Source organism: Phocoena phocoena, chromosome 19, assembly GCF_963924675.1.
Source record: "Phocoena phocoena chromosome 19, mPhoPho1.1, whole genome shotgun sequence".
Classification (NCBI taxonomy): Eukaryota; Metazoa; Chordata; class Mammalia; order Artiodactyla; family Phocoenidae; genus Phocoena; species Phocoena phocoena.
In genome coordinates, this window is record NC_089237.1 from 14,934,244 (window position 1) to 14,948,838 (window position 14,595).

At 47.7% G+C, this 14,595-nt stretch overlaps 1 protein-coding gene across 3 annotated transcripts in view; it reads right to left on the reverse strand.

Moving 5' to 3' along the window:
- Positions 1-1,257: 1,257 nt before the first annotated feature.
- Positions 1,258-14,595, reverse strand: part of TANC2 (tetratricopeptide repeat, ankyrin repeat and coiled-coil containing 2) — a 324,057-nt gene continuing 310,719 nt past the window's right edge. For 2 of the 3 annotated variants that reach the window (XM_065896562.1, XM_065896561.1), the window contains 7 exons: positions 11,259-11,434; positions 10,830-10,962; positions 10,242-10,271; positions 9,329-9,420; positions 7,306-7,452; positions 4,785-4,885; positions 1,258-3,199 (listed from right to left, as the gene is read on the reverse strand). In XM_065896562.1, the coding sequence (XP_065752634.1) occupies positions 1,258-3,199; positions 4,785-4,885; positions 7,306-7,452; positions 9,329-9,420; positions 10,242-10,271; positions 10,830-10,962; positions 11,259-11,434 (2,621 nt within the window). The remainder of the gene's footprint in view (positions 3,200-4,784; positions 4,886-7,305; positions 7,453-9,328; positions 9,421-10,241; positions 10,272-10,829; positions 10,963-11,258; positions 11,435-14,595) is intronic. The other variant, XM_065896563.1, reaches the window with a different exon arrangement.

A 14,595-nucleotide genomic window follows, 5' to 3' on the forward strand; every position in this document is an offset into this window, starting at 1 on the left:
CACTCCCCAAACACTCCTACCTAGAAAAAGAAAAGAGTAAACAATTCCTGTAATAATAGATAATGAAACAATAGATCTTGAAATGGAGTTAGACAACATTTGCCATGGAATGCAATGGCCCTGGGTGCAAGCTCTGGGAATAAGTCTTACCGTCCCCAGAGAATTCAACTTCCTTCCCCCAAAACCAATTCTTCACTATACCATCTGGGTTTAAAAAAAAAACAAAAAGAGGGCCAGTAGAACAAAATCTGGCTCTAGGCAAAGATCCAACTTAACAGGATTACTACACCAGGCAACCTCCGGGAAGAGGATGCTTTTGGAGGAATACGATGCTCAGTGACGTATCAGAACCCAAAAAGTAGATTTCTCCAAGACAGACTTTCTACAGCCTTTCACTGAGAATCCAGAACAGGCTCGCTCTCTATGTATTTATTTATTCTCTCCCCCACCCATGGAAAATCGGTCGCTTTTAACGGTTAATTTGGCTAAAAACAAAGAATAACTCAGTGAATTATTTAAAAGTATGCATGATTCTCATCCAATTTCCTCGGCTGACTGAAATATTTAAAGGGCTGGTTGTTTTCTCAATGTTCCTAAAATGCCTCTTGGGAAATCCATGTAGTGACATTTCGAATAACTGCATTGGTGCTTTCTTATTTCTTCTCTTTCTCCTTGATCCTTTACCCCCAGAGGAAGACCAGCGATAATCTAAATGAACATTCTAGACCGGATGGCTGCAGGGAGCTGGCGGTCCAGGGGAGGAGACCATGGCACAAGAATGCACTGGGGCTGCTATTTGGATAACACTGGATAAGAATGCAGAGGCAAAGGGGCATCACACTCTTTCTAAAGTTCCTAGAAGAAAACGAACAAGAACATCTTATTTTTGTAAAAAAAGGAGAAAGACGTTTTACACAACAAGAACATCAGTGAAAGCGATTGTTTCCTGGAAAAAGCTGACCAGTGTGTCTGATCTCCCTGGGTTAAAGCCCACGGCACAACAATCTCCTCGTTGGCATCTGAAGAGAGGGAGAGAGCGTGTGGCTAGGGTACAGACAAAAGAAACCCAAGTCCTGGCTCCCCGGAGGCCAGCTTCCCAGTTGGCTGCATGCAAAGGATTTCGGCATGTGGGCTGCCACCTCTGAACACCACGCGGAAACTGCATGAGAAATTAAGCCAGAGAACTACCTCGAATGTGGAAACCAAGCCTGAAAATGTGCAGTGAACACATAGGGGTCTCACTCCAACACACGTCTTTTAAACATTAGACTCCACAAATGGTCTCTTTGGTTTGATAGGGGACGTCTGCCCATGTCGAGAGTCCCGGGACAGCTGCCTGTGCAGGTTGTCCTGGTACGCCTGAGCCACAGGGAGGGTCCGAGCCACCTTCACGTCGGGGTACGAGGAGGCCTGGCTAACTCTCTCCAGCAGGTCTCCGCGCGACCCGTTAGCCAGCATCCCATGGGGGCTGTAGTAATCGTCCTCCAGCAAGTGGCCGTTCTGTGCATTGTTGGTTTTGTTATAAAAGGCAATGTTGCTGATGGATGACGGTGGGCTGAAGGACTCAGGCTGAGGCAGGTTGCCTGGAGACGTAGGGCTGAGAACGGTATCCACTGATGACACTGCCCAGGTCCGATTCTGCTGGTGAAGGTGGGGGTACTGTTGAGTCCGGGCTGTTTTATCTATGATCCCCATGAATGGTGTGGTCCTGGATCGGGTGGGCTCACTAGGGTAACCTCCCTGAGTGGGAGACACTGGCGACAGCTCGTCACATGACCTATCGTATGCCGGTTTCAGTGGGATCTCCATTTGTTGAATTGAGGAAGATGGCCGGAAGGTAGGAGTTAGGTTGGAGGCGGATGAGATACTATTGCTAGATGGAGAGAAACGAAGGCCTACGCTTTGGGAGTGCAGCAGTGGCCTGGGAGTTGGTGGGTGGGGTTTGATCTCATTAGGGTTGACACTAATAGGTCTTCTGATTAAATGTGACACATCGGGGGAACCTAGTTGGCTGGAGGAACGCTCCAGATCTAGTTTTGAGTGACAGACTGGGTAATAGGATGCGGACTGGCTACGCCCAATCTGTGGTGTCTGGCTGTATCTCATGCCACCTCGATAGGCGGAGGAAGGTCGCTGGGGAAGGTCTTCTTTGGTCAACCCTCCGTGCTGACAGATGGCGCCTGCACTCAGGCTGGCCTGCACGTGCTGCACGGGTCTCCCATCCCCTACAATCCCCCCGATTGACCCTTGATAAACCAACCGGCTCTGACTTACTCCTATGTCTCCTTGTGAAGACTGGTATTTACCAGCCATCGAATGGGCCACTTGGCCATAGGCCCCTGTGGAGATGACAGTGCTCGAATGAACTGCTGAGCTGGGCTGGTTGCTTCTCACAATCTGCGCTTTGGCCGGCTGGAGCCTGAGCCCTTGCTGGGGCACTGCCACAGGAAGCTGGGGCATCTGGTAGGGCCGCTGGGCCATCTTGGATAATGGAGATGTCGGTCTGCCAGGAAGCTGACTAACATTTGTTTCTTGCTGATAGCGCACGGGGGAGCCTGACTGGGATCTATAGACACTCATGCTTTCCGCTGGAGGGCTGGCCCGATACTGAGGGCCTCTGCGGAGAGGGGACGGGGGAGGGCTCGGGTATTCCTTGCCCTGCCCTCCCACAGGAGGGGGGCTGAAGCGGTAAGATCCTCCCTGATGAGCTGGGGAAGTATGCGGGGGACTAGGCCTGTAATGTGAGTTCTGGTGAGTCGGAGAAAGAGCAGGTGAGGTGGACTGAAAGCTCTGCCTAGTGGGAGAACCTACAGAACTACTGGACCGGAAGTCAAAAACCTGATGAGAGCCGAGAGGCGAGCTGGAGATGTAGGCCGCGTCACGGTGGGCCGGGGAGGAGGGCGGGCTCTGGATTATCGGGAGCCCCTGGCTGGGCCGAGCCTCCGTCTGGAGGCCGATGGACACATTCTCAACATCCTGTTCCAAGAACTCCTCCTCGAGTATGTCCTGCACAGAGTAGATATCTTCACGCGGGGGTTCGGGTTCTGCTTCCTCCGGTAACTGCTGCTGTGCGGCCGCCGGCTGTTGCTGCATCTGCCGACACTCCTCCCCCACTCTCAGCAGGAGTCGCTGGATCTCACGGTTGTTTGGACACAGCTTGATGGCCTCGTTCAGGTCCTCTAAGGCCGCTGCAAACTGTCTGCTTGACAAAATGTAAACACAGGAACTGGAGTTATTCTGAATCAACAGGAACCACCAAGAGCTGAGCACACGGTCACTGTTTCAGAGAACTGTTAGCGTCTGGGGGCATCTGGGGGGCTTTGGTTTCGTCTGATTTGTAAGGAAGGAAATAGGTAGGCTGTCATTCCAGAAGAGTCCAGAATGATTCCCTAGCCAGTTCAGCCTCCATCTTCCCTCTGGCCTCTCTGGGATCCGTGGAGAAATGTCCCCATTGTGTCAGTCCAGCGAGGCCCTTCAGGAAGTTTCTCTCAGTGTCCAAATGCACACCAGGTAGTAGAGGGTTGGGTGGGGTTGTCATTTACAGGGCCACTGTCAATTAGCTTAGGGACAAAACAGTAACTACAATATTTAAAATCTTGCTGATCCAGCAGAATTTTTTCTTTATATTTTAGCTCCAATTTCCAGGCCTGTTCCATCCTAGGCAAGAACCCTGTCCTCTGCCCTTTCTACCCCTCGCCCCACAGCACTGCGGCTCCTCCATTCTGCTACATCAAAGCTGGGCAGGTATTAGGCTTGCTGACTAGAAAACTCAGATTCTAGTCTACAGATAAGGACACAAACAGTCAGAGATACTCCCATCCTCTCTATTAACCTTGCCCAGAAAAGGGGCAATTGGCCTTGTGGGGAAGGAATAATCCAAGGGGAAAGAGAATTTGACAGTCAAGCTTCTGTAAGAACTCTGTTGCCCCAGCTAATTAAGACTAAGATCACTGCCACCGTCATCACTAGACTTAACCTGGGTTTGATTTTCAGGACCACATGCCCCCTGGTCATAGCTGTGAACCTGAAGCAGTTCTTTTACAGGCAGAGTTGGGGAGAAGGGCAGGGTGCCGGGCAGGAGGCATTAAGGACAGTGACAAGTTATCTAAAGATCACTGATGGCAGTTTCTAGATCTTTCTGGAGCCTTTCCTGCCCACTGGCCAAACCACAGCAGATGGGGCATGAGAGATGGGGTTTCTCTTGGGCCCTCTCAGTCCTGGCAGCAGGACCTCCTGTCTCCATGCATGTGTGGTGTGGTGCTGGGAGGGGTGGGTATGGGAGAAGGAGGCTTGATGCCACCAGACTTGAGGAGAGCCCCAGGAGGAAGACTAAATGATCCAGGGAATCTCCCAAAGGCCTGTAAGAAAAGAAAGAGGGGCCTGTGATATATGACCCATCCTACTTTCCCCTCTAAAAGGGCTGGGAGGATATTTTGCTCAAGTGACCTCTTCTTAAGCCACCAGTGTCTCTACGCTATCTGCTTTGGGGGTTAAAAAGCGACTGAGATATGGCAGAGGCTTCTTGGAAGAAGGTGCCATTCTCCAACAATGAAAAGGCAGTTTTCTCCCAAAGTAAAATGCTCTAGATCTCCACAGCCCCAAAGAGGTGCCATCTGTACGATGCGTTCTGTGCGATGGGAGCCATCCCCAAAGCTTGGTCCTGCGAGTCCTCAGGGACAGACATATGGGTCTGTCCGATATGCCCCAGGACGGTCTACGTTGCCTTGGCCAGATTTTCAGAAAAGAGAGCTCTTGCTTCTCACCCTCTCTCTCTCTCTCCTCACCTGCTGCTGCGTTTTGCCCTTGCTCTTGCATAGTAAGCTTCATAAGATTTCGGTTTCAGCTCCAGGGCCTTAGTAGCAAATTCCTCCGCCATTCCAAAATCCTGTCATTACAATAGGTGTGCAAATGAGTCATTGAAGAGATATGAAAAATAGACATCTTGGGAATAAAACAGATTATATGTACATTTCTTTGACATTTATGGACGGAACACCTGGGATTCTTGACATGCCTGGCATGGCTCTAGCCACGTGGCCCAGACTGAAAGTTCCTTCTGTCTTTTGCCCTGTGTGGCCCTGCAATGGCTCACAGGAATTCATCTGCCCAAAAGTATGAAAATATTTTTAACTTGTCCTCTTTCTGCCTTTGCAACATAGTTCTTTCTGGTCCAGAAGCCAAATGTCAACCCACTGAAGCTCTTGAAGTTGGAAACCCGAACTCTTGTTGCACACGCGTATATGAGGCAAACACACATGTCGACGCCTCGTGTGTACCCTCATCCTACCCCCCACCTTCCTGCCGCACCCACTATTCCTTGGCTTTAAAGGGATGAGAAATAAGTCTAGGAAGATGGGATTTGTGTAAAAAAGAAATGACTGGCTATGGAGACGGGATGGAGGAGGGATGTCAGACAGGCTTGCGTTCGATTCTCTGCTCTGCTTTGTAAGCCCTCGGGGTCTGTTGTGTGTTTTCTTATCCATACGGACCTCCCAGGTAGGATTAAGAGCAATAAAGCATTTGAAAGCTCCATACACAGTCCCTGGCACACAGGAGATGCTCAATGAACGGTAGTTTCCATTCTGTTTCATAGAGGCTTCTCTGGCCTGCTCCTTCTCTTAACTTGTTCCTTACTTAGGAAACATTTAAAATTTAAATAACAAGAGAGAAGACTGGCTGTCACTGGGGCCTGTGCTGTCACCTCATCTCTTAATCACTGAGGCTGCCTGGAGGAACACGGTCCCATCTGTCCTCATTCTGAGAAGCCCTGGGAACAGGAACCAGGGAAACGAAGCCATAGTCTTCAAGACACCCTTACATACTAAACTAAAGGGGAAGGTTTTCTCCTCTTTTACTATCAAAGCCATAGTACAGCACAGTAGCCTCTGGTTAAACTTGTGAGTCCTAAGGCAGAACAAAGGCCCTGGGGTGGAGGTAAAGTTGCAAGAAAAAAAATTAATGGGCAACTTTCTACATAGGACGACAGACTTCAGGTGGTCCTGGGAGGTGATTAACTGTTTCTGATCCAACGTGGAGCTAGAGAGGAAGTGTTCTATTTTATAGCATCGGCTTCCAGCTCTACTGTTTCAAACTTTCCCCTTAATTTTTTCTTTTGGGACAATCATTATTTCTGGGAAGATTATAGAGTATTTTTAAGAAGCAGACTATTTGTGAGGCAAAAAGGCAGCCAGCAGGTTGGCAGCAGCTTCAGAGCTTTGTCTAACCCTTACTAACTGGAGCTGGAGGAGACCCTCGCTGCCGTTTCTTCTGTTTCACGTAAGAACCTCACTACCTTTCCCGGAGAATCTCTCCCACGTCCCCACTCTCCTCAGCACCTGGGAAAACTCTGCCTCTTCGGGCATCACTGTGCCCTCTGAGATACCCACGTCTACGTATCAGGGTGCTCTTTTCATTGCCATCTAAAGATGGATGATATAAAGGTCACTTTTCCAGAACCGACAGCAGATCTGTTGCTACCGAGGCTGAAAGCTCACTTCTGTACACCTGAGTTCTCTATCCCTTTATTCAAACATTCCTGTTTGGCTTGGATTATTTTTATCTCCTGAGCAACCATGAGACCTCAGGCTAGTGGATGTCAGAGATGCCTGACATGATCCTGGCTATTCCCAGGATCTGAGAGAGGGTTCTTGGCCCAGGAGTGTCTGCAGGTCAAGGGAGCAGTGCCTGAGGGCATCAGAGGCTGTATCTGCAAGGCAGGCAAGAAGGACCAAGGACTATTTAGGGGATAATAAAGGACCAGGAGGAGTTCTAAGACTCCCTCTGTGACAAGAAGGGACATATCATGTTAGAATAAAAGGACGAAGAAAGAAGTGAAAAGTTGAAGATTAGCCTTAGAAATTAAATCTTGAAGTTCATGGTCCTGGGCCCTCTTTCCAGCCCTTCCTTAGATGACTAGGGGGTCTACCAGTAAGGAAGGGAATGACTAAAATTTGTATCTAATTGCATCCGGAGTTCCAGTGACCACTGCTCTCACATTTTCCCAAAGACCAGAAAACTGACCTGGGGGCAGGGCGGGATGATGATGGCGTTCCAATCACTTTCAGCAGGAATCAGGAAAATTCAGAAAGCTACAAAGTGCCCACAGGATTAACTTTTTTATAGTTTGAGGTACGGATTGTACTTAGACTTGATTTCTTTCAAATTGCAAATGTCAGTGCTCTGTGAAGGACAACCAAGTTCCAAATGGGGCAGACAAGGATTTCAGGGGCCTGGTAAAAGCCAGTGCATGACACGGACCGTCAACTTCCAGTACTGCAGAAAGGAGCTGGGATGAGAGGGACTTACGTTCATTTTCCTGCGACATCGAGAGAGGTTGAGGAGGAGAGACACTTTTAGTTCCCGGAAGGTTTTCAAGTCCTCACCAAACCCTTCTCTAGGGAATTTCTTCAGAGCGTACTGGTAGCGCTGGGCAGCTTCCTTTACTTTCCCTTTCTAGCGGGAGCACAAGATAGCAAAACACACTGTCGGTCTGCTGAGCAGCTGACGAGGTTTGCCCCCACTCCCTTCCTCTCTCTGCAGTTACTACTAAGGGTTAGCCCTCCCAACACCAGCCCTGACGGTGAGAGCAGAAGGGTCCAGTCTTTTCTACTGGAAGCTCACCTGGCAGGTGAGGGGTGACGAAGGGGATTCCCAAGATACAAGCCAGAGAAACAAAGTCTTGGCGTATGAAAGGCCTGGGACCCCAGCTTCCCAACTGGACTCCCAAGGAACTGACCTTGTTCATTTCAAAGGAGGTTTTTCCCGACCTGATCTCCCTATAGGACACATGGCATTCCCCAGTCCCAATCACTCCAAGGTTATTACTACTTCTTTACATTTGTCTTATCTGGAAATTCTTTTTGTTCCACCTTGCCAGTCCTCTACAAGAGGCCATTCTCCTCCTCACAAAGGATGTGGGAGCTAAAGCAGTCTAGCTGTTGCTCCCCTAATCTCATGGCATAAAAGAATATCAATGAGTCTTCCCCTGTTTTTCGAAAAGGCATGGGGTAGGGTGGTGGTAGACAAGTGAAATTTAGAATTTGTGATTCCATCTATGTCAGAGGGATTTTCCAAGATGAGGTAAATCTGTGACCCATCTAGGGAACGGATCACAGGGGCCCTGAATTTTTCTTACATTTTGCATCTGAAAATCTGTAAGCTGAGCCCAGAATGATGCAGGAGGCATCTCACACTCTGTTAGCTGCCCTTTATCCACTCCATTCTGTCTGTATAGTTGCAACTCCAACCAGGGATCCTGATCTTTTATTTTCTCTTTAGACGCTTTCACTGAGGATAGACCTGGGAGTCTTCCAAGGCAGAATTCTGGGTAGGAGCAGGAGGAGCTCTGCCTGTTTAGGAGGTAGGACTCCTTGTCTTAGGGTGCCACAAGTTATGTTATGAACAGGGCTGAGATTCTTGACAGCAGTGCCACTCTCGAGTCCATAAACATGACACCCTGAGAGGCCCTTCTTTGAAGTCATGTAAAATCATGGCTGGGTCAGAACTCAAGTTTCCTAGAAGCCTAAGAGTCCTAGATTACAATAACTCTCACTCAAAGGGTCTTTGGGAAATACAGCTGGACTCCCAGGAGCTCTGTATCCTCCTTACACAGGGCGGAAGTGACGTGCATCACAGTCATTTCCTCATCTTTGGGCCTGGGCAGGTCTCAGTGACACCTGCTGCCGAAAGCTGGGCCGGATTTGTATTTACTTTAGGAGAAGAAGATTCAGCTAATCTTAACACAATGAGATAACTCTGACATGGGAAGTTCTTAAGGGACTTCCTGCAGCCCATGGGAGTTTGTGTGTGTTAGGGATATGGAGCCTTCAGCTTGAACTGTGAGTACAAGAAGACTTCATACCTTTTTTGTTGTCATTTCAAGTAAATCTTGTAATTGCTATTTGTCTTGGTTTCATTTTCTTCCTCAGGGGTGCTGATCAGCTATTATTACTACAGATTTTTAAATCTACACATATATGAAATCTAAAAGCTAAGACTGATGCCTCTTTCCCGCAGACTGGAAGTATCTGTACTATAGAAGGTTTCTTTTACTTGTCCCATGGTTTCCAGGCTCCAATGAACAGATTCCGTGTAGAATCTACGTGCCTGCCTATTAGTGACCAGGTAAAACTAGGTCTTTAGGTTCACCAGCCGCAGGCACGTGCAGGCTGCTCTTGCCCTCTTGTTGAGAGAGCAAAAACCTGGGGTCCTCAGCTTATGAGCCCACCACCGACGGACGGCCTTGCCTCTAGAACCAAGGGTGAGACCTGCCGAGACTTCGGGAGATCCTCCAAGTAGAGAACAGCCAGCGGCTCCTGCCTCCGCTCACCTTATAAAACATGTCCCCCTCTTCCATCAGCTTGCTTAGCAGGATGATCATGATGTCCGGTTTGGAGGTGGCCATCGCCCATGTGGCTGGACCTGTAGTGTACAGGATGCATGATGGGTAAAAAACTCATACAATGTAAGGGTGGTAGGAAGCTAGGTGAAAAAAACACCCTTGGGGAATTTCTGCTGAGAGAACAACTTGCTCCACAACAATGGCCTCATCTTTTAGAACTGGGAGTGTCTTAGTAGCTCCCACTGCCAAGAAGCTGCGCTGGATTTGTATTCACCTTAAAATAAGAGTGTTTGAACTGTCTGAGTTTGCACCACTGGAGGGCAGCAAAGCCTGCGTGTTGTATTTGGGCAGGCGATGGCTTATTTTGGAGTTATTTTAAATAAGGAAATTGGGAGAAAGGGTTTACATTAAATGTCACCATAAGATTTTAAAAATCTAAAAAGGGTAATTTATTTCAGAATCTGGGACTCAAGAGCCCCAGCTGTTTAGTCTCAATTTTTAAATACGTTCTTTGCAGAAGGGAAACCATGAAAGACTCTAAAGGCTCCCCTAATTTGTAAGTACTGAATAGGACTCCTGGGATTCATGCTGAACCAGGAGCACGGTTCCAATGTGAAACAAGCCAACATGACCGAGGACCACTTTACCCACAAAGAGAAAGAAAAGGTTAACTCGATTAGTTTACGGATGCCTGAATTATTTACCAACTAGGCTTTTCAGGGTTAGTTATCAAAAGTTCAAGTTATTCTCTACAACAGTCATTAAAAAAAATCTTCTTTTAAGGTGAAGTAAATTAAAAGATTAGAGGTGTAGGGAACTCATGCAGGCTAAATCAAAGAGGAGAAGGCAAAGCTGACCAAGCCATCAGACCACGCCTGATGCTGACAGCGGTGAAATATACCTCGTGGGCGACTCGGTAACGTCTGACAACCTTCAAAGAAAGGAGAAAACAAAAAGTTGTAGGAGAGGAAAAAAAAATGGATGAAGGTGAAAAAAAAAAATAAAAAAAGAAGGAAAAAGCAGCGGTGAGAGGCAGGCAGCAAAAAAGCCAGCATATCAGCCAACCCTTGTCTACAGGCCTGAGGGATTGGGAGTGGATGGGACAGCAGCCGCAGGGACTCGAGAGTCCAAAGCACATACAGAGCAAGGGAAAGCGAAGGCTGTGGCGGTGCAGGGATCCAGGATGCTCACAGGGCGGGGCTGCTACCGAGGCGTCAGCGCTGAGATGTGCTTAAGGTCGGAGCAGCCTCCTGGCTAAGGCTACTCGGGGCACGGCAGATAACCGTGTGATTTTGGACACAGGGTAGTGTAGACCATGGCTCAGATGGTGCTTTCTCTGGGCCAAGAGCCTTCTGTTCACTTGGACAATAACTGGGCCAGGGCAGAGGGGAAACTACATACACGCACACCACACACCCAGGGCAGCCAGACCGCCGGACCAGTCTGGCCCCTGGGCACAGATGGCCAGCACCTTCTTCCTTTTTCCTACCTATCTTGGCTCCTTTCTTCAGAAGAGTGACAACAACAGAAGTGTTCCGGCACCCCACTGCCCTGTCCAAAGGGCGCATTCCGCTGTAGTCAACGTGCTCAATCATGGCCCCGTGATCCACCAGGAACTGGACCTAGGACATGGACGAAGCAGCACAGTTAACGCAGGTGTGACGGCTCACACTGCTCCACTCAGGGCTCTGGCTGCTGCCTGCCCTTTATTCAACTACTGGTTTGAGCCAGGCTGGACAGTCATGGTATTCCAGGCCAGACCTATGCTCCTGGTCTTTAATGGTGTTTTCAATGTTCCCGCCCTGGAGCAAGTACAGATCTGAGAACTTTATATCAGGAATCACCAACCCCGGATAACAATGTGGATAGAGAACCTTCCCTATTCTTACCACCCTGAGGCTTGGTTAAAGGCACTCACCACCTCAGCATCACCATAGAAAGCTGCCAGATCCAGTGGGGTGCGGCCATTCTTGTCAGCATGGTCTGTGGCGGCTCCATTATCCACCAGAGAACGTACTACTGAGAGATGACCCTTCAAACAAGCCCAGCTGAGGGCTGTCAATCCTTCTTTGTCCATTAGTGCAATGGAGGCACCTACAAGAGCAGGCATAATACAGGGCTGAGGAAACATGAAAATTCACAGCAGGAGGGAAAGCTGGTATTTAAGGTGTACACTTGGCCAAAGCACAGCTTATGTTTCTGGGATATGAGTTGTCTTTTGATAAAACTGTTAACAAAACTGCTCCAACAAGCTGTCAGTACAAGAGTCCAGTTCTTTGACAGGGCAGCCTATCTTGGGTTGTGCATAATCTCTCCCCAAGCCTACTGTTTAACCTTAAGTTTCACTACTCCTCTGTGAGAATCCTCAACTTTGCCCCAAATGGATGTGCTCACCACCTCTAGAATCTCCCACAAGTACTCCTGTATCCGCACTTCCGGTCATGCTGCCCCCATGTGTGGATACCTTTTATCTCCCCATGACTTACCTCACTTCTACCTGTTCTCTAGGAACCATCTCAAACCTCCCTGTCGGGGCTTCCCTGGTGGCACAGTGGTTGAGAGTCCGCCTCCCGATGCAGGGGACATGGGTTCGTGCCCTGGTCCGGGAGGATCCCACATGCCACGGAGTGGCTGGGACCGTGAGCCATGGCCGCTGAGCCTGCGCATCCGGAGCCTGTGCTCCCCAACGGGAGAGGCCACAACAGTGAGAGGCCCGCATACCGCAAAAAAAAAACCCTCCCTGTCTCCAAAAAGCTTCTCGCATTCACTGTTACCTCATCTTCAACCTGCTTGACATATGTCACCTTATTCTGTTATTAATCTTTTTTTTAATGTATCCCGCTTATTTGTAATAAATTCTCAGTGCATGTTTTCTGAACTTGGCAAAAATCTTCGATTTCTAATGGTATAAACTCCTTGAGAGGTTCTCATAAAATAAGGAGCTCAGAACAGGTTTATCATTGATGATAGTACTAGGACACCTTCTCCCGCCTTAGAATGGGAGGAAAACGGACTCATAGGAAGAGACTGAGCCCGGGCCAGGAAAGAAATCAGGAGTTTAATTAAACTAGTCAGCCTTCAACAACCCCACCCCCACTCTTTTAGCCTATTTTATATTCTGCATCTTCTTCCCTTCAACATTTCTATTTTCACCTGTGAGGAGCAAGCACACTTGACATACTGTTTTTGTAATTAGTCGAAACTTCAATATACGTTTGGTTCTCAGCCTAGACTGTAAGCTCTTGGATGGCAAAGAGCCTGTCGTTCCCTTGCTAGTTTTGAAGAGTACCTAAGATGACTCTTTCCACACAGTTGGCATGACATGCGCACTAACTAAATTAGAGATCAACTTACTGCACACACAGTACGTTTTCCAGGCTGCGTCCTCAGCCGGACAGGATTCAGATGTCAGATCAAGCTCAGGACCTGCCACAGCCAGGCTCTGGGGCTACTCAGCAGATATGTGGCCTATCACCTCTGTACCCCTAGAGGTCAGACAACCAGACCTTGTGGCTTCCCGTAACAGGATGGAGGGTTGGAAAGTACGATACTTCTAACCCTGAGGAGAGCCATCCATGTAGTGGGTTATCTTTTCACAATGGTGTAGTTTGCAACTAAAACACTGACTCTAACATGGAATGAACCTGAATATGGGACAGAATCTAAGGAGTTTTCTCAGATGCAACATCTATAAATTTCCTGGACAGAGTCTTCAGGGGTGGAAAAAGCAGGATAAGAAGGTTCTGGATGTATGTTACAGATAAATTGATTTTACAAAGATAAGGGAAGCTGGAATTTAAGAAATTAAAAGGAGATACATATGAAAAAAAACCAGGTATTCAATTTCCTCTGAAAATTCAATTTGAAATCTTCCTCTTCTCTCTTTTCTTCTCCAGACAGTTAACAGAATCACAGTTCTCCCAAACATCCATTTTAGAACTTTGGAGTTACCGTCAACTCATCTGTCCTTACGACCTGCATGTAATCAACCCTTATATCCAAAATCTATTTTGCACTTGGCCCTCCTGTTCTAACAGCTACTGCACCTGGATTCGGCATTACCTCTCATCTACTCAATGACAATGGCTTCCTAATTGATCCCCAGGTCCACTATAATCCCTTCATCAGCTCTACTATTCACACTACTGCCAAAGTGAGTTTTCTTTTTTCTTTTTTTAAAGTGCAACTCTGGCACTGATTCCCTTTTTAAAAATCTTGAAAGGCTCCCTACTGCCTTCAGATAAGTCCGAACTCTTTTAATCTGCTCCATTTCAATTCCTTTCCACATACATTTCCAATTTTATTTCCCAACAGTCCTCGTGTACGTCACTGGACAACTTGCATATTTCCCCAAACCTGTTGTGTACTGTTTCTCCTCTCTGACCTTTCATTTACATTACGTCCTCTCCCTGAATATAGAACATTTTTCCCATTCAAATTTCAAAGTCTGTCCTGTTCTAACTCAAATACCTTTATCATCAGAGTACTTAGGATTCTCTGCTTTTTAAGGTAGTTCCTTATCTTTGTTTTATCCCCTCCTTGCCAGATTATAGACCCTTTGAAGACATGGATTGTAGTGTATTTATTTTAAAAAATCACTCAGCTCCTAGCATAGTGTTTTGCAGATAACGTAGGCTAAATAAACTTGGGTAGGATTTGTTGATTGAGAGAAACTCTGATTTAAGTGTGAAAGAATGAAACGGTAACAAGACCGGAGACCAGAATGCCTGCAGCGTAAAGGGAACACATGTCTGGGATCTGTGTCTGAGGAGCTTCTACGGGCTCACGGCAGACTGTGTGCAGTCATCTACAGCTTATCTGTGGTGAAGGGGTCCTGCCTTTTCCAGTAGACTCAGGTTGTTCTGGGACATTTACTCCTGCCATGTTTTACCCTGAGGAGCTAGGCATATCTCCCTTGCTCCTCCAGCCCCCTCTTAGCAGAAGGATAGATACCATGAAACCAGGTTTGTTTGGTGGCTTGTATTGGGGAAGCAAGAACCACTCTGTACACGGGGAAAACAGTTCTCTGATTCTGACCCAGTTTTGTGAGTCTAAGGTTGTGGAAACAAATCTTTGCAGGAGAGAGCTAAAGATCCAGTAAGTCTCTGACTGAGTTGTAGTTTGAAATCTTAGAAGAAGAAACCTTGTCTTCTTCCTAAATCAACTACCCTTCAGCTGCTCCAGCCTGGGCACGATTTGCAGGAGCTTGTTTTTCTTGAAGTGTGTGCACCTGTGGATATTAATTATAGATGAGA